This window comes from Sprattus sprattus (assembly GCF_963457725.1).
Source record: "Sprattus sprattus genome assembly, chromosome: 2".
In the NCBI taxonomy this organism is placed as follows: domain Eukaryota; kingdom Metazoa; phylum Chordata; class Actinopteri; order Clupeiformes; family Clupeidae; genus Sprattus; species Sprattus sprattus.
Window position 1 is genome coordinate 10,950,485 of NC_137921.1, and position 24,391 is coordinate 10,974,875.

The window sequence follows — 24,391 nt, forward strand, 5'->3', positions numbered from 1 at the left end:
TCATTTCTTCACCCATTTTCTGTTTACGTAGCTGTATAAATAACAAATTGTCTCGAAGGGAAACACATATTAAAATGAACCGCAGGACACACACTTTCAAATTATGCTAGATGTTAATCTGTACAAAATACGGTGGAGTAATCCAGTTATGAAACTACAGCAAACGTCAGTGTTGTTGCATATACTCTTTTACATATACACAGACTTATTAAAAAAAATGCTAAGCCGTACAGGGTCACACCATCATGGTTGTGATATTCCCAGATTAGAAAGTCTTGTCTATTGGATACCTGAAACGATATCCTCTCTGGAATAAACAGATTTTCAGATTGATGTAAAAAATATCTTACATGTTTACCTTAATATGAATGCTGATATAGAACTTGAACAAGTTATCATATCAGATGATGGCAGATCTTGGGAGCCCTTATTGTCCTGGAAAAAAATCCGACTAAGAGTTTGAATGCGTCGTGATTACAATTTCCGCATTCTATTGTGTTTGAGATACAGCAGGTGTTCAGGTCTATATTGTGCTGTTTTGCTACGTTGTGTTGGGATTGTCATGCATGTAACTTGACTGAAACTTACATTTAAAATTATGTTCATTCACTATGTAATTTCCCTACATTTAAAGGAGCGTCCCTGTGAGAAAACGTGTTATACTGACCTCTGAAGAAGTCGGTTGGTGTATAGGCCTAACTATTCAAGCAGCTTTAGTCGTGACTTCAAGTCGTGATCAAAATTGATTTTGTTCTTGGATCTTGCAGTCATTATTGAAACATTTTAAAATCGTAAAATAAAGTTACATTGGGTATGATAGAAGTCGGTTGGTGTAGCCTATAGGCCTACCTATTCAAGCAGCTTTAGCCGTGACTTTTCAAAATTGAATTTGTTCTTGGATCTTGCAGTCATTATTGACACATTTTTAAATCTTAAAATAAAGTTACATTGGGTATGATACATGTAGCTTCATTTAGGCCATATTGTTTATCTACAACAGCAAGCGTTAGCTATCGTAAATTATGAGTCTCACAACAACTTTATAAGAATGTATCCAATACCCTATTCGTTTAATCGCATGAACAATTAATCAGATTTGGTCTTCGATTAACTGGTAAACTCCAGAAGAACACTACCTGTTTCATTATCTTGACAGTGGAGTGGTTGAGGCAATTCAAATAGTGAAGACCAGCAGGTCGAGCATATGATGTGCGTTTTTATGTATGAAGCCCTTGCAACCACCCCTCGATGGTCTACATCAAACCTAAGGTTATGGGGGAATTAAATAGGATGGCAGACTGGAATAAAGTACGAAGAATCAGAGACTGATTAAATATCACGGCACCTGATATCGATCACAAACGACCGCGTTCACCGTGTGTTTTGACTACGTTTACCAGTGTGGGTCGAAATCGCATACAATGTGGAGGAAACGCAGACTGCCCGGAAACAACACTGTCGAGTTTATAACACCAATAAACTTTACTGCAGGTATCTTAAAGCCTTACTTTGGTGCTAAATACAATGGCCAGACGAATGGACAATACTTGAGGACAATTACCCTACCGGAAACCTCCAGTTATTTCAACAGTTGTTAAAGAATAAAGCCAAAGAACAACACAAAAAGGCAGACGGTAGAGAAATGTGCTTAACTGGCAACAATCAAAATGGCGACCTCAATTCGTAATGACTAAAAACATTAGGCCTAGATATTATTCATTAACGTAATTACTCTCCCATTTGTATCCTCTGATTTGCCAGGGAGTCTAGGCCTGTAGATTGAGCTTCAAATACAATTTAAAACATGCCATTCGTATAAATTCAGACAACTGTTATAATCTCCAAATATGTTTGTATTTAAATTGTTGGCAATTCGCGTTATTACAAGTAATGTGTCCGAAACAGCCTATAGGTAAACACACCAAGCCGTTTAATGGGACATGTTCTAGTGTTCTATGATTTTAAAATGGCTAGTCGGCTTTATGGTCATATTGCAGCCTAACTACACAGTCAGAAAAGCCATCTCCTTAGTTCAATAACATATTATTTTGTATAATCTTTATTTTCAAATACTCAATATTCTTTATTTCTATTTTGATGGGAATAGGCAGGTGAAACAATAACATTCTCATGATGTGCTATACACAGAAACATCGTTTGGATTTCTTCTATAATAGGCCGAACGACGCCCCTGGTGGATTGCATCGCTTGAAGTTACTACTGGTCCTGACCACACGTAGAATTCTTCTCAACGAAAGATAAACTTAAACTAGTGCGGCGTCGGGAAACCGCTCGTAGGATCCCTCTTACGACCGATTTCAAGTCCTTTTTAGCGTTCGGGAAACTAGGCCCAGCAGATTGGTTAAACAATCTTCCCTCTCTCTAGTTTTTGCTCTTCAAAAAAAATAAAATTGCCTCATCCATCACTATTTATATTTATATGTAATTTTTCTATACTCCTTGTATAAACCATAGCATAAATTGCACCTCAAGGGAGCCTATGATAATAGTTACTACAGATAATTATAAATCTATAAACAAGGTAATGTTTCATTCAACTTTGCATCTGTTGGAAATAATTACTCTAATTGCCAAAAGTATGAGGGCCTACTTATCCAATAAACGGCCGAGAAGCATTTTGGCTTACATGGTCCTCTGTGGACCTGCCAGGGTAGGTGCACACATATTAAATACGTTGTTCAACTGAATAATCATCAACTGAGGTATATCTATAAGACGAAATGTTTCTTGATACATCCAATCGGGTTCAGGGCCAGATCCCGAGCCAGCCGCTGCCAGGGTAGGCTATCTTTGTTCCGATGTTTTGGAGAATGGCTCGCTCACTGCTCTGCTCATATTAGACTATATTCATTATTTCCCATCATTTTGAAATGCATAATAGGGCTTAGTCAGAGTAATAACCTTGTTGGAGCACTGCGTTTTCCACCTCTCGGCAGTCCACAGACAATACCACTCGAGGTAAATCCTGTTTTATATTCTATTTCATAATTAATGAGAGGGTAACGTTTAAAAAACAGAACCCGTCTTGAATCACAACTACTCAGCTTTACAGAATCTGAAAGTGTATGAGGAAACTTACAATGTGTTTCTCGTTGAATAACGTCTTTCTTCATGAAAGCGTCAGACCTGCGAAGGTCGGCTGCTCCAGGAGTTGTCTGTCGCCTGAGTGTTCAGCCTTGCCTTACACACCATTGATTAGAAGCTGTTGGATGGTTTTGTATCCACAAGTTTGTCACCGAACCCTCAGAGAGAACGCGTCCTCCTTCAGACCCTCGGGGACAGGTGTTAGCCTACCACTCATGTGCTGCGGCTCGCCAATGCCATTGCATGTTCCTTTTGCGATTCAAAATGAATTCGGACTATATTGTGCGATGTTTGCTCTATGATGCTAAAGCCATTGTCATCAGATTGCTTGATTAAGGTCAACAAACATACATGAGACATACAACTGTTGCATATTTAGCCTATATGTTTTGTTAACTGTAAGCCTGAGTTTTAGCGACCAAGTCTGCCACGGAGGCAGGAAAGCTGCAATGGGCCTAAAGTGCAGGTGTGCTATATAATTGAACTATTGGCTACAGGCTATAGGGCAGCGTTGAAGATTTTTCTGTTTCTCTTTCCCCGTCCTGTTTCCAGTGGTAGGCCCAGGCCATTCACAAGTAGCCTATTATCTTAATTTTCAGATACAATCTTACAAACTAAACTTTGCCAAACTGGCAACTCACTCATTTAATATCCTGAGCAGAGTGACATATATCATTCCCGATTTTATGTAAACCTGAAAGCGTTATTTGGAACGCTGAAAACTGGTATTCCTTACTTTATACCGCGGCATTCCTAATAGTGCTTTATCGCAGATGTCAGCAATGTGTGCAATGAACGTAATGAAAGTGACGATATATACTGTTTAAAACATGTTGTAACCGTGCAGTTTCGAAATTGGGCAAACAAAGAGAAAATCAGATTAGCCATTTTGTTTATTTTTCTTTTATGCCAATAACAATGGCGTGGACACACATTTCTGTATTTTCACATGAGAAACACCAGCAAAACGAGCATATCGTTAACAGTAAGATATTACAAGACATACATAAAGATTATATTCAGTGCAATCGAAAATCTAAGCTATTATCACCAGCACATTAAAATACCACTCCTTAATAATATAGAATAATTGTTGCATGAATGGTGATCATATAAATGTGCGTTTTCTATAGGCAGTTTAAGTTGTTGGGGAAATTTGTTAGTGTGATACTGAAACAAAGAAGAGCCAATAATTGGAATACAAATTCTCATCAGGCAAAGGCCTTTAGGTAGTGCTTGGTATATTCTCTGTAATATCTCAGCTTGGCTTTGAGCTAATGTCTTCTGAAGACATACAAAGGAGCCATTATTGGGTAAATTATTGGCCTACAAAATAAAATAAGTGTTAAAAACATATCTCAAGGAAGTGTCTGTCGAGAAATCTATATTGCAAGTTCCCCAGGCTTAGGTAGCATCTTCAGGAATTTGAAAGGATTACAACGATGTAGGTAAAATCAAATAATTGATCAATGCGCTATTGTCATCATCAACAACAACAGCAATACTATTACAAATGATAATCATAATAATACAAATATGTAATAATAATATTATAATGTGTGTATCTTTTATAAAACTATCTGCTGGGTTGCCATATAATTGCCAAAGTGATGTATCCATTCCTTTTTCATTATTTTTTTTATCATGTCTGAACTGAACCTGAATTGTGACTAATTTACAAAACCCTCAACTGAAGGGCAATCAGTAGCCTAATTATTTCGGTCAAAACACACAACTCTGTTGTTGGTTACACTTCATCAAGTTTGAAATATGGAGAAAAAAAATTGGAACTAGTGCCCCTGTTTATCATGCGAGTTAGTTTCTAAACGTGTAGACCTCCAAAACAAGGTTATGATTAAGTAACCTAAGGCTTGGGTAAGTCATGTTTGCTTCACTGCACAGTCTACTTCCATCTAAAAGTTCGTTTCCTTGGTTGTATGGGATAGATTGTGATTCTCTGTGTTCTGACTGAAATCATAGTCATAAAACTATAGCGCTTTTCTCTCGCTCCCTTTCCCTCTCATCACCTTTTCGTGAGACCCAAGGCCGTATAACCATAAAAGACCATAAAATCACTCCTTCGTCTCCTTCGTCTCCTCTTTCTCTTCCGTTTCCTTGTCGTCCCCTTCGTCCACTTCACCGTCCTCGTTGCCCTCCTCCTCAGCCTCGGCCTCTCCCCTCTGACCCGGAAACTTGTCTTTGTTGTTCTCTTTTTTCCATTTCATCCTCCGGTTCTGGAACCATATTTTGACTTGCCGCTCGGTGAGACTTAGGGCATGGGACACTTCGATTCTCCGCTTGCGTGTGAGGTAAGGATTGAAAAGAAACTCTTTCTCCAGTTCCAGAGTCTGGTAGCGGCTGTACGTCTGTCTTCCATTCCGTCTCCCAGGGGCTTAAAATCAAACAAGTATTTGATCACTAAGTGTATGTAGCATTCAGTGTACAGACCATTTTTGACATTAGTCTAACACTGTCACACAGTTTAACACTGTCACACATTCTCTATTTGGAAGTGGCGTTGACGGTAGACAGGCTATATCATAAATAAACCACTGGGAGCAGAGCGAATTTGAATTTGTTGATCGCCATATCGTATTTGAAACTGCTTCCCCATCCAAATTACCCGGACTAGCTTGCTTGGGGTGTAACCCAATATTACAAGTAAGCCATAATAGCATCGATATTTTCTGTATATTACCCATAGTTGTGTTTGTTTATGTTCCAGCAGTGAGTTGTCCTTCACCGAAAAACAGAACAGTTTTGCATAATTTGAAGAGGAAAGTTTAAGGCATTTATCTCACTAGGATTAAGTAATTCAGATGTAAGCTAAAAGGCCTACAATACAATGAAAATGCTTATTGCCTATAACTGAGATGCACAGTAACAGTAACCTCTCGTCATTGACATCCATATGCACCATTGGAACATTTTTGGTTGTTCTTATCTGTACAGCATACACACACACACTCACACACACACACACACACACACACACTCTCTCTCTCTCTCACACACGCACACACACACACACACACACACACACACACACACACACACACACACACACACACACACACTCACAAACACTTACTTACATGCAGAGATTTAATTAATTCCTTTTTGTTAGACTACTGCTGATGTGAACCTAGTAGTGTCAGTCACTAGACTGACCCTTAGATTCTAAGATGTGTAATCACGCCTCTTCTACGTGTTTGGTAGAAAGAAAGAAATACCTTTCAGTGCCATTAAAATGTATGTATCTATTGCATGCCCAGCACAGGTAAACGAGAACACTTACTCTTCACAACCATATTATAAATCTCTCCTGATGGCCCAATGATGATGACAGGGGAGGTAAATAAACTATTTCATGTTGCTGTGTCTCATGCTCTGGCATAGTTGAGCTAGGCTGTGAAGTTGACTTATTAAACAGATATGCTTTATTATTATTATTATTATTGTTATTATTATTGTTGTTGTTGTTACAGGACTTCACACCGACTAACAAAAGAAATCTGCAATCAAAATCCAAGATCTGCCATCGTTTACCATGGCCGTATAATATCCACAAGACTGCAATACAACTGTGTGAAATGCATTTTGTATAGTCAGTCCTATTATCCGAAAACTAGAACACTAATAAAACTTTACTATGATTATGGTTATAATCACCACATGACATGGTCGTTATTTATCTCTCTTACCCTGTTTTTACCCCCCCCACCCTCTCTCTCTCTCTCTCTGTCTCAAACTCACACACACATACACCCAAGTTCGTGCACGCACACAAGATAAGAACTCAAAATAATGTTGCTAACCGTGGGGTCTCATCCAAGGGAACACGAGACTGGGAGACGAGTTTTGATTTAAGTGGCCCTGTCCTTCTCCAGGGTTAGAGCTGCTGGATTTACAGTCAGGGAATTGCGTTAAACTCGTTTCTTGCTGGGTACCATAAAGCGGCTGCCTCGGAATGGCCTCATATCCATAAAATTTCGTTGCGTCTCCATGGCACGCCAGAGCACACGGGTTCTGTTGGTATCCCGGGTTCGAGATGCCCGTTGCCCCGTGATGGAAAAAATCCTGGACATGATGAGTCGGGTGTTGAAAACCCGGCGCAGTTGCTCCTGGTCCGTAGACGAGCGTGTGGCTACGGGCGACGCTTTGAGGGAACCTGCAGTCGTAGTAAGTTGGCTCCAGTGACTCGCCACCTTTGTACTTGGAGAATAAAGGGTTGACAAAATATGAGCTCATGATTAGCATGCATTAAAACGAGTCCTTTTGGAAAATATGTCCTTTATGCCTATCGGTGGCTGCCTTTTGTTAAAGTCCCAGATCGCTGAAAGCAGAGACAAGGAGTGAGAGAAACCGGAACTAGATGGAGAAATGCTGCCCCTTTGGACAATATCAGGCAGTTCTCTCCTCGACTCCCTTGTCCTCGACACTCTCGCTCTGCCTTGCTCTTACTCTCTGTCGCTTTTCCCTTTTGCAGTCTCAAATCCGGCACGGCGTGTATGGTGGATGTGTGTTAAGGTTAAAGCTGGCTAGCTCCACCGGCACAGTCACAAGCGCTTTTTTTTAGCTTCCCACCCAGCCACCCCCACTACAATGCCCCCCACCCCCTCTACACAAACCTCACCACACCACCACATCCCCGCCCGTCTCCTCATCTTTCCACACGCGTTCATAGCCGTCCACCTTGGAAAAACTATCTGAAATAGGTTGATGAGAAGGCCCAATTTGTATTTTTGTAGTATATTTAAGAAATCGGCACAGTTTAACGCCAGCACAAAGTACATTTTCTGTAATCGGTAGGCTACATAACCAAAATTGTTATAAATTAATATTGTAATGTTGATGTTGTCATGCTCATCTTTGAAGCTTTAATGTTTACAATGTATATAAAATTGAACACATAAGGCCCATCATTATTTTCTCATTTACCATTAAATAGCCAAGTATGACAACAGTGAAAGCAATTATACAAACATGGTCTTTATCCTTTGTCCAAAAAATTCTGTTATGGTGATAGGCAGCTAACCTGATGGTCCTTCTAGTCAAATCAATCATACATTTTGTGAAATGGTTAGGCCTAATATCCATAAACCTAAGGTAAACACAAATTATATGGCATCACCTAAATACAAAAAAATGACCAGCGACTTGCCTTCATGCCACTGACCCTGCTAAACCTTTCGTGAACAGTTGTAAATCTGCCCCGCAGAGTTAATAAAATTGAGCTTTGAATGCCTCGTTATTTTCCAAGACACCATCATATCACGTTGTTTATTTCGGCTGCGATGGTCGAGCAGGCCTCCCTCAAGTATACTCTTGTGGTTTTGTGGCGGTACTGACGATTTTAACACATCATCGTAAAATATGAAAGCACACAGAGAGAGTTTATAGACTTTTTACAGTCTATAAAGATGCAGATCACTGGTCATTGTTGCCCTGTGGTTAGAACCTTGTTTCAGAGTTGAATTAATCTAAATAGCTGGAATAACCATAATCTCATTAGGTATTAATAGCCTATTATTAGTAGAAGTAGTAGTAGGCCTAGTAGTAGCAGCAGCATGTTATTGTTGTTGCTCCCATCGTCGTACTTATGTTGTTCTTATGAGTCGTAGGTACCAAATATGATTTCTATAGTTTTCACGCAGCCCATGGTAGTTTAAATATTAATCTTTTAGGTCTGACGTGTCAGTGAATTTACACAGTGAACAGTAGTTCCAACAAATCTTGAAAAACTATGTAGCTCTCCATAAGATAATCGTATGGATAAAACGTTTTTTTTATGGGCCTTTATACCTCAATACAGTCCATTTCAGAGAGCGCTTGAGTCACAAAACAACACACTGTGTGAAACTAAAATTTCAGATAGATTCATTATGAACGTTTTCTAAACGACGTATTTGTTTGTCACCACTTCTCACTGTCCACTAGAAACAAAATGTCCCTTGGGATTTTTCAAATAATATAGTGCTCGAAACCTAGCGCGGTTTGCATATATGTAACTTTTGTTTATCATAATTTAGCCTGATTAGAGGACCTTTTATCTCGTTTTCGTAATATATTGAAAGTTAAATAAGGAAAACCAGGATAGATCTGACTGTTTATCACGCTCTGAATAATAAATATCACAAAATACCCTTACTATCCAGCGCTCAGTTGGTTTAGTTTTCCCTTTGTTGGGCAATGTGTTACTCAGGAAAGAAGGACGTGTCGCAGGAGTCGCGTTCTTGCTTAGGCCTACAGCACCAATTTTCAGTCAACAGCGTCATCTAGCGTTCAGTTGGGTTACCTACATTACATTAATCCACACAAAAATGGCAAGATAGTCTAGAGATATTTGCTTATTTTTTGTTGTCGGCGCAGTAACAGCTTTGAAAACGCATAACAGTAGCTCTACAATGACTGTGAAAAATACTAATTTCTTTTATGTAGAAGATACAGTGCATGATAATCCTACAGAGGACATTGTATCTTATACATTAAACAGGACGAAGTGCTGATTTGGCTAAAAAACAGATTGCTGTTCCTTTTCTTTTTTGTTTTACAATGATAGTCTTTCTCGCCCAGAGGTGTGGGGAAACGCATGTTATTGCCAGCAGGCTTAATTTTCTAATGGCACCCAAAGCCTCCTTTGAACGGATCCACCATCAGTGTCCCTTATAACCATAAAGTAATTTAGCCCAGACGTCTAGCCAGTTCGCCGGGTTTGCTTTGTTCGTCTGCATTTGAGACAAACAACGCAAGACTGTAAAACGAGGATTTTTTTGTTCTTTGCGGAAATGCTCTGGATTAGTCTTTGAAATTTCAGCATCCTGTTCGTATTGTTAGCCACTACAAAACGGCAATTTCACCCGATGTCACGAAACAAACGTCAGACGCAGAGAATTATGGTATCTAGACAAAACGTAAAATAATACTAGAAAGCATTTATATTAAAAGAAAAACAGAAACCATGGTCCCATCTGCTGACCTACGTGGAATAGCCTAATTAGATAGGCTATAATTATCCAGAGCATGGATAAGGATGTTCATACACTGTAGTAATCATTTTCAAGGTTTTATTTACTTTTTTAATGTGATTGATAGCCTATACTTCATTTTTGCTCTGTGACCATACAGAGAGAAACGGTCTGATATCCAGGACACATTTTTTTAAATGTCTGCGATATCTGTGTGTCATGATGCCTACTGCTGAAAGTTGTGATACAGTCTTGTTGCTTCAAACATGATCGCGTAGGCCTACTTTGTTTTGTTTAAAAGGGCCAATTAATCACCAAATCAGATTAGAATTCGAAAAAGACGGTTGTAAAATTTGAGATTAAAAAAGCTATACCTTTCTGTCATTTTCATTTACTAGATTCTACAGCGCCGTCGTTTCTGGAGGTAGGCTATATTATGCTTGGTCAGCCTGTGGCCTAAACATGTAGGTCTACATAAAGTTCGGCTACTCAAAATGTTAACCTGTTAACTTTCTGTATGTATTTTGCAGAACCATAGGATTGTTTGGGAATTGGATATTGGAAAAAATCAGGTGAAATGGTAGGCCAATGATTTAATTATGATTTAATTAAGTTGTAGGAGTGTAGGAGTAGGATGTAGGAGTAGGCTACCGTAGGCTATCATATGATACCCTACGATGCATAATTGTATTCAACTCTTAAATAGGCCGTATAGGTCTATTTGCCTTCATGCGTTTGTCTTCGGTGGCTTTTTCTATATTAATTTTAATAGGCCTAATCTTTCCCAGTGGTATCTACCCAGAGATAAAGCATGGGTCACCGTCTGAAATCCGGCCTTTAGCCAGACTTAACAATCCTACCAAAATATGAATCACAAACAGTCAGATATTTGAGAGTTGACAATATATATTTGAACAGATCATTAGAGAGGGAAACTAAACTTTACAACAAAACTATTCAAAATCCACGACTGGGTACATCGAAAATCTACAGCACCACTAAGACATTAGCACATGGGGTATTCGGACGAAAGACATTATATTTTTCTGTACAAAATATCTCACTCATCCACCTGCCAAACAAACATAACAAGAAGAGATATTATCTTGTGAAATGTATAAATTACTAAATGAAAAAGACACGGCAGTTCAAGTATTTTCTTGCTTTTCCTTCGAGGCAGCTTTTCCACCGGCATGTTTCGTTAGGCCTGTTTTTAGGCTTCCATGCCTCCATGACTAAAAGGGTTTCCTCTAGCTTAAGCAAGCAGTGTTTCACCTCTGTATTTAATATGCGCCAAATTCTTGCTCCAAAGACATAAACAATCAAATATACTAAAAGAGTCTGTTTCACTTTTAACAGGAATGAATACAACGGTTTACTGCATAAGACATTTTCTGCTACAGTTCCTCTTGGTGTGTGGTGTTTGTTGAGACTGCACACTCTGGTAGCGTTTTATTTCTCAGTTGGCGTTTGGGCAGCGTTCCTGTCTGTTCTCTCCTTGTTCATTTTTTTCATTTTCATCCGTCGATTCTGAAACCAGATTTTAACCTGTCTTTCTGTTAGGTTAAGGACTCTGGCAACTTCGTAGCGTCGGTCTCTGGTAAGATACATATTGAACAGAAATTCTTTTTCAAGTTCCAAGGTTTGATATTTGGAGTATGGGCATCTTTTTTTCCTCGTGGATCGCGCGTGGATCCAATTGGCCACTGGGTTATCTGTGAAATAAATGAGAAAAAAAGAGAGAGAGAGATTAATAGGCCATGTTTAAGCTCTTGGTTGTCAAAGAAAATTATTTTGACTTTACAGCTGAGTAAACCTGCTGAACTGTCTGCGCACTTGCCCTTTAACAAAGGCCCTCGGCTGAGGGCAGAGCCCTCCAATAATTAAAGCAAACTATCAGATCTGATTTCCGTGCTAAAAATGCTTAGTACAGTGAAAAGGCGCCATAAAGCAGGCCAAGTGAATGCACCTATTCGCTTTATAGGCCCATAAAGAACTAAAACGCCTTGTGGTTTCCAGTCTTTATAGTTCTTCAGTCGCGGTGCTCAGTCAGCTCAGGAACACTCCACAAGTTGTTACTTGAAGTGAAGTCCTTGTTTATTATACTTCTTACAAACCATTCATAGCTGTCATAAAAGCCTGATCAGTTAGAAAGGACTCAAATACATATGCCATAATTATTGATTTTATGTTTATTAGGCTATAGCATTAGTCATACCCTTAAAACGGATTGTGAAAGAAGTGGAAATGCATGCACCACAAATGTGGTCAATACCCCGAAATTAAGCAGACAAATACATAAAAATGAGGATGTGAGCCCTTAATAAAGTATATGTAAAATATAGGCTGCGCTTATTGCCACGGCAATTGACATTAGCATACAATATTTTAGCAATGCTAGCGTTGGAACAGGGTGATGAGCGTTTTGTTTCTTTGAAAGTCTCACTCGCCACCACGTCATGAACTCTTCCAGGGCTACTAGACGATTTACAACTCTATATGTGATTATATGGTGATTCAGTTTACAACAGAGGGACTAATGAAATATATTGTGAAATTGGGAGTCAGAGGCAAATCTCCAGGAGAGACACACACTAGCACTCTTATAACTCCCCATTATGAATGAAAATAGGTTCAACTTACTCGGGTCTAATTCTGGTTTCTCGTCTTTTTCTTTTGCAGAAGAAACAATCTCTGTCTCGGGCGATGGGTGGGTTTGCTGCGTTTTCTCTCGGATGTCTGCTGGGGAGCAGTACAGATAATCCGAGAAGGTGCGTCCGCTGGTGGTCAAAACGTCTCCGGTTCTATGCTCTTGAAAGGCATCGGGCTTCAACCCATAATGCCGACTGTTAGCTGCATAGCCAGGAAAAGATACGGCACCGGGAATCGGTTCCAGCCATGAGCGCACGTATCTCGAGTCCGTTCCTAAATGAGGTTGGTGACTGTATGGGTGGTAAACCACTGACGACTGAGAGTGAACAGGGGCCCAAGTGGTAGTAAAGACGGGTGGTTTCGGGGCAAAGCTGCAGGAAGGGTAGTCTCCACACTCCGGCACCAGGGTTGTCGAACGGGGTCCGGAGGAAAGCGGACCAGCAGAGGAAAAGCGAGTCGACAATACATCCTCGTTTTCATGGTTTATCAAAGAATCCACATAATAATTAGTTATGGGACCCGATGTCGACATGATCCTTCCCCTCCGTTTTACATGCATCCGATTATTATATGGGCTGTATGTGTACTTTTTTATCTACCCATAGAACAATCAAGGCAGGTAATTATTTCTCAAAGCTTCTCCATCGTCTATTGGTTGACTCTGCAACACGTGATTATATTTACCCCCACAAAAAAATGCACAGTGGATCAATGCGCGACTTGTCCTGGGATAGCAATGCACTACGGGATGGCAGTATGGCGATTTTGAGATGTTTCTTTAAGGGACTTCATGATGAAAATAACTGTAAGCCTTTTTGGTTTAACTTCTCTCATGTGCACAATATATTTGTGAAGCTGTGTCGCTGTACGAGGTACGTTTACGATCTTGTAAAGGCACTATTTGTTGGTGTAATCAATCTTTGTCGAATCTTTCCCTACATCTGTGGGAAGCGCTGCGTGCGTCAGGACTTCAATAACACTCTATGTTATATTTCAAAACCCACTATTTGACTCCGAATGTGTTCTTTTTGTCCCTGACTGACGTTTATAGTGTGTCTGATTCTCCTTTATATGAGGGCAATCCCTGCGCTTTCACAGACCCCAAACGCCTGGTCTGTTTAGTTGCAGTGAGTCTTTAACACACTGAAATTATAGTTTCCATGTCACAAATAAACACAAGCAGGACATCCCTTGTAACCACAAGGAGGCTGAGGTGGGAATACTAACATCCTTACAGACGTATCCACTGCAGCAGCTATATTCGGCAAGTGGCCGTGCATGTTTTTATGTCCTTCAATAAATTTTTACGAGGACCATTTGATTGTTCATAAACGTGTCGTTAATAAAACTGCAGTTGAGTTCCCAGTATAGCATAAAACCAACACGAGGCTTGTGAAACAAGTCCCATCAAACAGTGATGTAGAAGAAACCAACTTGTGGACAGGGGAGAAATAGTGACAGAAGAAAGGGCAGTTTCAACGAGGTTGAGATGTCCATAATCCTTATTATTCACGTCGCCATGCACAAATTGTAGCTTCTGCTATGAGACATTTCTAAAAGTAGTTCCTGCGTAGCCTAATTAAACACGGCGCAGAATTTCATCTCCCGATAACACTGCACACCCGTTAAATCTTAAGTTATAAAATATCCTATAATTGATAATTTAATATTTTTGTATTTGCTGCTTTCTTAACCGTGTGACTGACGTGGTAAATTGCAATCGGATTTATTATTCGCATGTGGTAGGCCAACAGCAAATTTACATCATCGGCTGTCTCGTATAGCCTCAGCGATGGTGTGCTTGATTAAAAAGAACTGTTTTACCTATAATAATACAACGAAAATCATAACCTATTCTAATCAGAGAAACAAATGCTGACACATCTAAATGAGTCCACCTTTGAATTGGTTACTGTGAAGTAGGCTATGGGGTTACTAATGGTAGGGTAGATAAACGTGAAGCTCAATACTTTTTAAATTGGTAGACTGACCTACACTTACAGAAAGTATCTGCCCTCCTCAGCATACTGACAACGGGTGTTGAGTTCGTGGTCTGCAATTCGAGGATGTGATATTGACGCTTGGCATTGTATAAACCAGTGAATATCTGTCTGCTGTCATTGTCAGCGTTAGGCCCAATATCGAGACGTCCACATGAGGTCAGGCTTTCCCCCAAAACCTCTCATCAAAAGCAATCCCTATTTGAACATATTCGAACTTAAAATAATGTACTTGTCTCATTCCTCTTTTTATGTTTTGCTGCACCTATATTAATATTATTATTGTTGTTATTATTATAATTATTATTATTTGTAGTTGTAGTAGGCATACGGGCAGTAGCAATAGTACCCTTGGCTATAGACGCATAAAATATTTTTTTTACCCATACTAATACTGATCCTTCTGATAGATGATGTTGATATGGATTAGGAATTGTGTTTAGCGATTCTCTGATTTCTTCTTGTTTAATTTATATATATATATATATATATGGCGGGAATTCTAAAAAGACTACATTTGCAATGCCATGGTACTTGTGAAACTGGAACCATAGAATGCACGTATTTCTAAATTGTATATATGTAATGCACGTACAGCGTAGGCTACATGCAAAACGCACGTATGTACGTTGTAGTTTATTTGCCCACAAATATCAAAATGTATTTGTTTGTTTGTTTGTTTGTTTCAGAACAACGTAGGCCCTATGTCACATTACCTTGATCTCAAATACTTGTGCAACTGATATGACGATAAACCATAATTAGCACCAGTGCCTATTTCCATTTGTCTAGACCTAACAGTGGCAGCTGCCAGAAACCTGGATTTGGAAGTCTTTCTTTTGCACCTCGATTTTCTTTCTTTCTTTCTTTATCATTTTATATTTATTCATACTTTAATTTAGCCTATTTGTGAAATCTCTGAAACATTAAAATTACCAGTTGTTTAAAAGGTTAGTATAAATAACTCAATCATTATTTAACCTGTTTTGTCTGTCCTGTTGTTTACAAGTAAACACCATTATAACCACACCCACGTATTCAATGTGGTAAGGCCTATTATAGCTCAATTTGCATAAAATATATGGGAATTTTGTCCTAATGTTACGTTGATGCAGTCTAATTAAATTCTTCATTCTTAAGACCCGGTCATCTATTTAAATTGCGTGACACACAAAAAATTCTTTGCCGCATTTTTTTTTTCATCCACTGATTTTCATTTTGATGTCTGATCATATTTTGATGTTTTGTCCCAAAAATATAATAAATAATACAAATTAAAGCTCAGTTGTCTTTGTTTTTCAACCAAATAAAAATCTGACTAGCATAAGTCACACAAAACATATAGACTATTCATCAAGTTTGTGCACACAAAATAAAACATAATATCGCATCATCAGCATTTAAATCCACTACACGATCTTAACATTTAAATTTGAAATAGTCTGCTAATATCAGAGTGGCTTTAACTTTACGGGCTATACGAAAGGAAAGAGCAGTCTCTGAGTGGCATACTGATCCATGGGCGTGATGCGGTCCGAATCACACAATCTGTAGGGGCATTCATAGCCTACAGTATAGGGACAGTTTTCTCTAATTGTAGTAATACAGGGATGACCAAAATAGCAGCCTATGGTGTCTAATGGTTGTCATGGGTTTTGATTAATTTCTCTCCCCTTAAAAATGCGATGGGCCTCTCCTCCCGGAAACTACTAAAATAAGATCATCAGTAGACCTACTGAAATAGTGCATCAGTATTTGCTCTAGCATGTCACATTTTTAATATGGTCTCTTTGCTTGTGTAGCAAGTCGTGCAATTTGATTCTGTGGTCTGGACGGCATGTTTTCAATCAAGGGTTATCTCTTTGGCTGGTGATGTTTTGCACCCTGGGCACGAAGTGGAGAGGCTACGATTCCCTCATCAGTGTAGCTCCTCGGGCAATACAGCAGCACATACAACCTGATCGCAATGTTTCTTGGCGTACTGAGATAACTGTATTCATCTCTTCATAGTTTTATATGGAAACACGTTTTAGATATGGTTTCAATGGGACATATTTACTATGAGATGTGTGTGTAATTTTGCAGGATTCAAATATGTACATGTAGGCTATACTGCACCTACCAAAATGTGATTGAGGAAAAAAAATTGTAGTGCTTACATACGCGGTCATTATTTATTTTCTCTTTTTGCTATGCCAAGACAAATAGTTTTGCATGGGGTGGGTTTCCCAGTAACAGTGTCTCTCAGCGTTTTACAATAGGTATACCTTTAGGGGCAGGTATACCGAGTTGTTCATGTCTTAAGAGTTCCCTAAGATCTTCCTACGGATACCTCAAGAGGGTGAATCCATGTTTCTGGAATCGATTATTAAGGGTTTGAGCATGCGTGAGATGAGTATGAAGAGCGTGACTCAGATTGGGGTGCAGGTGATCCTTATTAGAAAGAACATAAACAACAAGCTTCAGGAAACGCAGCCCAGGCCAATATAACGTTTGATTTGCGCATAGCCTACTCTTCAATTGGTCTAATCAATAAAAGATTGACAACTAAAATAAACAGAAAAAACAACATGATATAGGCCTGTATTGTAACCCACTGAATATATTTGTACAAATAAAGCTGCACCAGCAACTACTTTTGTCATTTAATTTAATCAAGTGTTGTGAACTACTATGCGGCTGATGTAGCATTTCCGGCAATGTTGATGAAGAGTGCTGTGATATGTAATACAATGAATAGGTGTGTGTTCTATATGTGCGTGTCTTTTCATTTTGTAATTATACATGTATACACAAACGATCTTATTTGCCTATAGTCTATACACCCTAAACTTCACTAAAACAGTCGTTTGTTACACGCCAAGGTTTGTTACACGCTCAAAGTTGCGCCCATATGCAGGTAATATGTATTAGTTGGGAATTTATTTTTGACTTCCAATCCAAATGCATGACCACATCCCAGATAAGCACCACTACAAGAGTTTGTGATGAGATCTGTATTTTGTGAGGAGATCTGTATTTTATTATCTGGTGTATTATGTAGCCTGCCCACGAACGAACATGTCACTCCACTATACTATTCCAGTGTTAAGTATGTTTATATTCTATTGCAACATTGTCCCCGAAACAGGCCTGAGTTCTTCAAAACAATGAGAACCCAGGACCGCGAGAACAGCAAGACTTTGGCAACACTACAGCGTGAACAGTAAGATAGGACAGTCTTTATATATCGAACCATTTGCATCCATTTCTGAACTCCTTAGAGAATGACTTCTGCGCATCAGTATCCATTTGGGACTTTTTCTCACAAGTTACAAGTCGGCCTTCACACCAACAGTCCTCTGACTCGTGTGTTTGTGTGTGTGTACTATGCATATAATATATAAAAAAGATATTATCACCCTGTTACAATCTGAAAATCATGCTGGCTTTTAATATTTCTTTCTTACTTTTTCGCACGCTCTCGGCTGAACTCTACATTAGGATAACCTGCTATATAGCCTACTTATCGTATGGCTGATCAGTCTGTCCGACCAATATTACACCATTATAATTCTGCGCAGAGACCATGGACAACAGTGTCTGTATAGTGTCTGCTCAAAGTAGGCCTGCACATCCCGACCTGCACTAAATTGCAGTCTATTCTTCGCAAATTGCCGCTGTATCCGCAGTGGAGGTATCCGTGTCCTGTGGGGGCTATCTCACGTGCTGTAAACTCTTTGTTGCTGACGCATTCCAAAGGAGAAGTCATTCACTCAGCTGAATGAAAATGACTTTGGATTCCAGACTGTCTCCTAACGTCTCAAACAGCTGAGCGGAGGGCAAGGGAAGGGGGGAGGATGTGTTTGGACAACAAGAAAGTATTTCCAGCACAATGCCACTGAAGACACTTGACTGACCCAAGCATCAAATGAAAATGACTTCTAATGTCTTCAAATTAAATATTGTTAATAAATGAAGTACTGCATGCACATTTTAGAGGACGTGTCGTGTATCATGAAATGCTACACATTTTGACAAGTTTAGGTTTTGCCTAAGTTTAATCTACAATTCAGAAACACCGTACAACTTTCATTTGTGATAGTTCAAACTGGTATTATGTACTTATTAAAATAGACCTTCTCGACAAGAGTTAATACAGAGAGCCACATGACATGCTTTGTAATATGTTGTTATATATATTCTTATTAAAAAACATTTGCCATCATTTTTATCAGCGTTACAAACTCAAATGATGCGCGCGCTTACATACACACACATACCAGTATCAACAGTCACCAACATCAACCAGCTAAGAAATCCACTTAAAATAAACCATCAAAATCAATACACAACCATAGCGTAAGAGGTACATGTAAGGTTATGTCTCAAGTCCGTATCTCACTAACCGTGACCGGTCTTCACACGACTGTTGAGTTGATTCACTCGGCTTCAGGTATATCCAAGTACGTTCTTTCAGTATCATCAATTTGGAGTACAATTACATTTTATTTGCTGTTCCTGTTGAAATCTATCTATCTATCTAACTATGCATGACATGTCAGAACATCGACTTCCATGGTCCAACTTGCAACCAAAAGAGAGGCCCAAGTGTTTCGTGCGGTCGAAGTTTATCCCTGAATGTTTACAACCCATTCTTCCCCTGAGAACCTTACTTGATTTTACAACCAGCCACATAAATGAGACCAAAGCTGGGAAGGGAGCCTGTCGCGGATGTAACTGTGCAGTTCATTTACAAAGCCATTTGCGAGGATTTCAGTGGTGTAATTTAACGGCAATTGTCGCCCTTGATGAAGACGAACTGACGTAATCAAGGCAGTTTCTTGTTGCCGAGCCAGGATGCCAATCCCAACAACATGAAACTACCTAAACCACGCATCAGCTGCGCGTAACTTGTAATCCAGTGGGGAGGACAAACAACAAACGCACCAGAAACAAGTAAGAATCAGAATAAACCTTACGGTTTGATAATATAGCTGGCTGATATTAGGTGAATTATAGTTTTTATTAAACACTTGGCTTAATTCCTATCTGTCATAATTCAGACGTGACGTGATATTTTGTTGTCTACTTCCAAACACTAGGTAACCAGTAAACAGACCAACAAAATAATCTAGTTATCATGGTGGAGTGTCCAACCTGTCAAAATCCTATGGAATGAGGATTCTTTTAAATGGATGTCTGCTAAAATGACAAAACCAGACAGTTTGTAGATTGCACGTTGACGTGAAACTAATCAAAACAAGAATTACTGCACGTGTGCTAAATGCACGAAGAAGTATTGCAAAATTGTCAGATATCAACACTGGAGGTGCGCAGTAACCACCCCATCGGCGACATATGCAAAGGGAATTTGGCAAGGTTACAAACCAAAACACTGCACCAATGAAATCAGGACTCAGTTAAACCTGTTTGGAAACAGCTGCCACGGCATCTCATGTCTTCGCGACAGCGTCAGAGTAAATAATGATATACTGTGTCCTACCTTACGAATCGCCGAAGACAGTATGGCGTTGTCCATCTTGTCAACATACTTATTTTCTTGGAGTCTTTTCTTGCATTAGCCATCCTTCTTAGGTCATTGATGTAAACGTGTTCCATTATTCCCACTATCTGGCTGCTAGCTCCTTAAGGCGATGAGTTCGCAGACCGCTTCGGTGAATCCAGCACATCGCAGTCTCGGCTATGTGGATTAAGCCCTCCTCCACTCACCTTTTAATGCATCTTTACTGCAGCAGCACATTATATTTGCAGATCATAAAATCCACCCCCAGCGCTTTGCAGGACCGTCCTGACATTACAATTTTATGACCTTGACTTACAGTGGTCACCTGGATAATATTTAAATCAACGTTATGGTGTCCCACTTATATTAGAGAACTGACACACTCCCCCTTCTTTCTTCTTCACTCTCTCCTTGCACCTCTTTCTCTGTCTAAAGTGATGTCAGAAAGGACAACCAGGGGAAGGAGATCAAGGCAGTTTTTGCATTATATTGGCCAGCCCCTAGTTTATTATAATGTTCCTTTAAAAGGAATCATATTATCTTTTCGTCACCAAATGATAAATGCAATAAGAATAAAACAATGTACATGCAGAATACATCGTGCAAACTGTATGCGACACTGACAACAAATGAGCTTTCAAAAGACATTAGATCAAGATGTTGAGGGCATTTTATACTATAAAAGCGTTAAGTCTACTTTCACGGCCCAATCAGTTTTCATACCGCGGTTGCTATTTACATTACGAGGTCATTATCTTAATCAAGCTTTGTACAGGACCATGTAAAACTGATATTCACTGTAAAGGTCTCTTTAGAAAACAGAATTGTTATGCATCATCTGCATATTAGTCTCTCAATATCTGGTCATAATCCACATGCTCGAACGCGCTCACAAGTGTGTGTGTGTGTTTGAGGGCGAGAGAGAGAGAGAGAGAGTGTGTGTGTGTGTGTGTGTGTGTGTGTGTGTGTGTGTGTGTGTGTGTGTGTGTGTGTGCGTGTGTGTGTGTGTGTGTGTGAGAGAGAGAAAGAGGGTGTGTGTGTGTGTGTGTGTGTGTGTGTGTGTGTGTGTGTGTGTGTGTGTGTGTGTGTGTGTGTGTGTGTGTGTGAGAGAGAGAGAAAGAGGGTGTGTGTGTGTGTGTGTGTGTGTGTGTGTGTGTGTGTGTGTGTGGGGCGCAGGTACATCTATTTAATGGAAATTATAGCATGTTAGCTCACGAACTCGGCTTTCCCTATTTAGCTTCTTCAGCTTCATCCTCCGATTTTGGAACCATATCTTGACCTGTCTATCAGTAAGGTTGATACTCTTGCTGATCTCCAGGCGGCGCTCTCGAGTCAAGTACATGTTGAACAAGAACTCCTTCTCAAGCTCGAGTGTCTGGTACTTTGTATATGGGCATCTCTTCTTCCGTCCACTTTTTGCCTTGAGCCAATTCACAGTTGTCTTCTCCAATCGCTCCTCATCTGTAGGAAAACAGATATACACACCAAATTATGTAAGGCCCATCCACAGTTTTTTTTTTTTTTTTTTAAATAAGATTTTTTTAAATTCAGTGTCTGTTATTCATTGGGTTTAATTCTACAGAAGAGCTGTTTCTGCTCCTTTAGATTCAGTTGCTTAACACTTGGACCAAACTTGAAATATTCAGAAGGCCGCGTACTGTCTGTTGTGAAAAGCGCAGAGGGAGTATTTCCGTAACCGTATTCATCATACAAGCTATTTCCTTTTCAATATAAGCATTGCAGTTAAGCAATGAAATTACTTTAGTCTACGTATAAATGCCATAACACAAATACATCTGTAACAGAACAGAACATATTTTTCATGCATTTATTGCAAAGTATTAGCAGCACTGCAAAAGTCGTTATCAATCAATGCAGGCCTACTCGACTTACTTGCGTGAACACAACCTTATTCTGGAATTGTATAGTATGAGGTCAAATTCAGTATATGATCACTGGTGAAATTGGTGGAAAATGAATGATAAATATCATTATATGCAGGTATTTATCCGTTTTTAAAAGCGCAGGGTTTTATTAGCACAGATGAGCGCCCGAATAGCCAAAACTGAAAGAAACAATACGACACGAAAATAGCCTTGCATACTCATCTTGCATGATGGGGCTTTGAAATGGTACTGCTGTAACATAGCTCTCCAGCTTTTAGCCTTTCTATAGACTTTCAGTTAAACGAAAAAAAAAGAAATGTTTTCACGTTCAGCCCATATACACGCACATTCATATTTGCTAAAATTGTGTTAATACTGTATAAAAAAAATACGGTTAGCGTCTTTTACTCGTTCATAAACATATTTATAAACACACACATTCACTATTAAAACACATAAATCAAATATAAATTGAAAACGTGTATGAGTAATAGGATAGACATATGTTGTCGAATAAGTGGTCAAAGAAATAATAAAATAATAAAACAAATATGAACTATCAGGCAATTTATTTGGAGCAACATTAGGCCAACCTATCTAATACATAAGATTATATTAAGGAAATGATTTGTAAGTACAAACATATTTGAGCTTCAGAATTCGATGAAATAAAAATAGGTCTAATACAACACTATTATATACGTATACGCCAGTGCAACAGCTAAACGTGTGTTATGTGAATGGTCTTTGTTTGCGCGTAATATTGTGCATGAAATCTTATGACTGCCATGGGTCTAGTGGCACGAGACTATGTTTTGTGTCTATTCAAATGGTCCAGCGAGTACGTGTGCATTCCTGTGTGCCAGAATGCGCGCTTGGGTTATATTGGGCAGGTGGGAGAGTGTTTATTTCAATAGTAAGTGTCTCCCCGTCTTTATGGAAAGGTGTTAATATAGTGGGTGCCGTAAACACATACCCATTCTCCAAGTAATTGACACTATATAGGTCTAGCTGTCACTGTAAAAACGTGATACAAAATATTTCAGCCGACTTGTCATAGCTGAGGTAATCATAGTGATCCATTTACTTTGAGATTACACTGCTGATATATATGATTATACTTCTTCTACTTGCTTTACATTCCAATGTTAACAGATTTTGTGTTTGAAATAATGTGCGCACGTCGGTACATCTGTGTGTCTGTCTATGTTTGCGGTGTTTATTTAGCTTGTTTGTGCCATGGGGTTGGGAAGGCATGTGTGTGTGTGTTTGTTTGCATGTGTGTTTTTATATATAAATTTTATATATATATATAGGGAGAGAGATACATAGACGATGCGTGTTGGTCAATCCATAGGGATAACGACTTTGTGTAATTAAGGGTTTTAGAGATTCACCTTTCAGTTCATTGTCTGACTCATCTGTACCGCTGTCGGTCTTCGGGCCATTCTCCTCTTTGCTAGGTTGCCCTGGGTTGGTATCATGCTCCTCAGCTTTCATTTCACCATCAGCAGTGCCCTGCTTGGACTTGTTTCTTTTGACAGGCTCCTCTAAACATGGTGTCTCAACAGGCGATGTTATTCTGGGCACAGAGGAAAAATCTGTTCCAAACCCACCGCCTTGTTGCCCTCCCTGGGTAGAATATACTTGGCCTCCGCGGAAATAGTCGTGCGCTACGACCGTGCTTTGATCCGTCTGCCTGACATTGTCTCCCAGTCGTATATACGTCGACGATACGTTTGAGACTTTAGATGTATCCGTACCAGCCTGAAAAAGAGAAGGGATTTCTTCTTCTTTTACAGTATTTGTAGTGAAGGAACAAGGATGCAAAGGCTGGGCAACAGGTTGCCCATTCCTATAAGTTTTTGCACCCGTTCCCCAGGCGTCCCGCTGCGACAGGTAATGCGAGTGGTTGTACGCGCTCAATGAGAGACTGGTTGGCGGAAGCTCATCCCGTTTCGATAGAGGTGCGCTCAGAATACCAAAATTTCGCATCATCGAACAGCCATAGTCTGCAGTCGTTTGCAAATACATCCCAGAGTTGGCGGAGTATCCATCGCCTCTGTATGGAGATGAACCCCCGACCAACGAATCCATTAGAAACGATCCAGCTGCCACGTTGTTCGGACATGTCATTTTGGAATGAACAGGACTAGCTTACCCTTTTGTTTTCCAGCAGTTTCGCTTTTTCCGAGAAGGAAAAGGACAGTAGGACGCTGACATCTTTTGGGGGGGCAAAAATATCAGCAACATAATTAAAGATGTCAGAGAACC

The 24,391-nt window shown here is 39.5% G+C and overlaps 3 protein-coding genes across 3 annotated transcripts; all 3 read right to left on the reverse strand.

Annotated features, from left to right (window-relative positions):
• Positions 1–4,001: 4,001 nt before the first annotated feature.
• On the reverse strand, positions 4,002–7,558 carry hoxc8a (homeobox C8a). Its single transcript, XM_080860660.1, has 2 exons — positions 6,924–7,558; positions 4,002–5,497 (listed from the first exon to the last, which is right to left on the reverse strand). Exons 1-2 carry the CDS (start codon positions 7,363–7,365, stop codon positions 5,178–5,180), a joined length of 762 nt encoding a protein of 253 aa, XP_080716786.1. The 5' UTR covers positions 7,366–7,558; the 3' UTR covers positions 4,002–5,177.
• Positions 7,559–10,616: 3,058 nt separating this feature from the next.
• On the reverse strand, positions 10,617–13,901 carry hoxc9a (homeobox C9a). The gene is made up of 2 exons (XM_080860802.1): positions 12,717–13,901; positions 10,617–11,788 (listed from the first exon to the last, which is right to left on the reverse strand). Exons 1-2 carry the CDS (start codon positions 13,282–13,284, stop codon positions 11,526–11,528), a joined length of 831 nt encoding a protein of 276 aa, XP_080716928.1. The 5' UTR covers positions 13,285–13,901; the 3' UTR covers positions 10,617–11,525.
• A 6,788-nt stretch (positions 13,902–20,689) lies between these two features.
• hoxc10a (homeobox C10a) lies at positions 20,690–24,338 on the reverse strand. Its single transcript, XM_080832693.1, has 2 exons — positions 23,515–24,338; positions 20,690–21,692 (listed from the first exon to the last, which is right to left on the reverse strand). Exons 1-2 carry the CDS (start codon positions 24,251–24,253, stop codon positions 21,418–21,420), a joined length of 1,014 nt encoding a protein of 337 aa, XP_080688819.1. The 5' UTR covers positions 24,254–24,338; the 3' UTR covers positions 20,690–21,417.
• Positions 24,339–24,391: the final 53 nt, after the last annotated feature.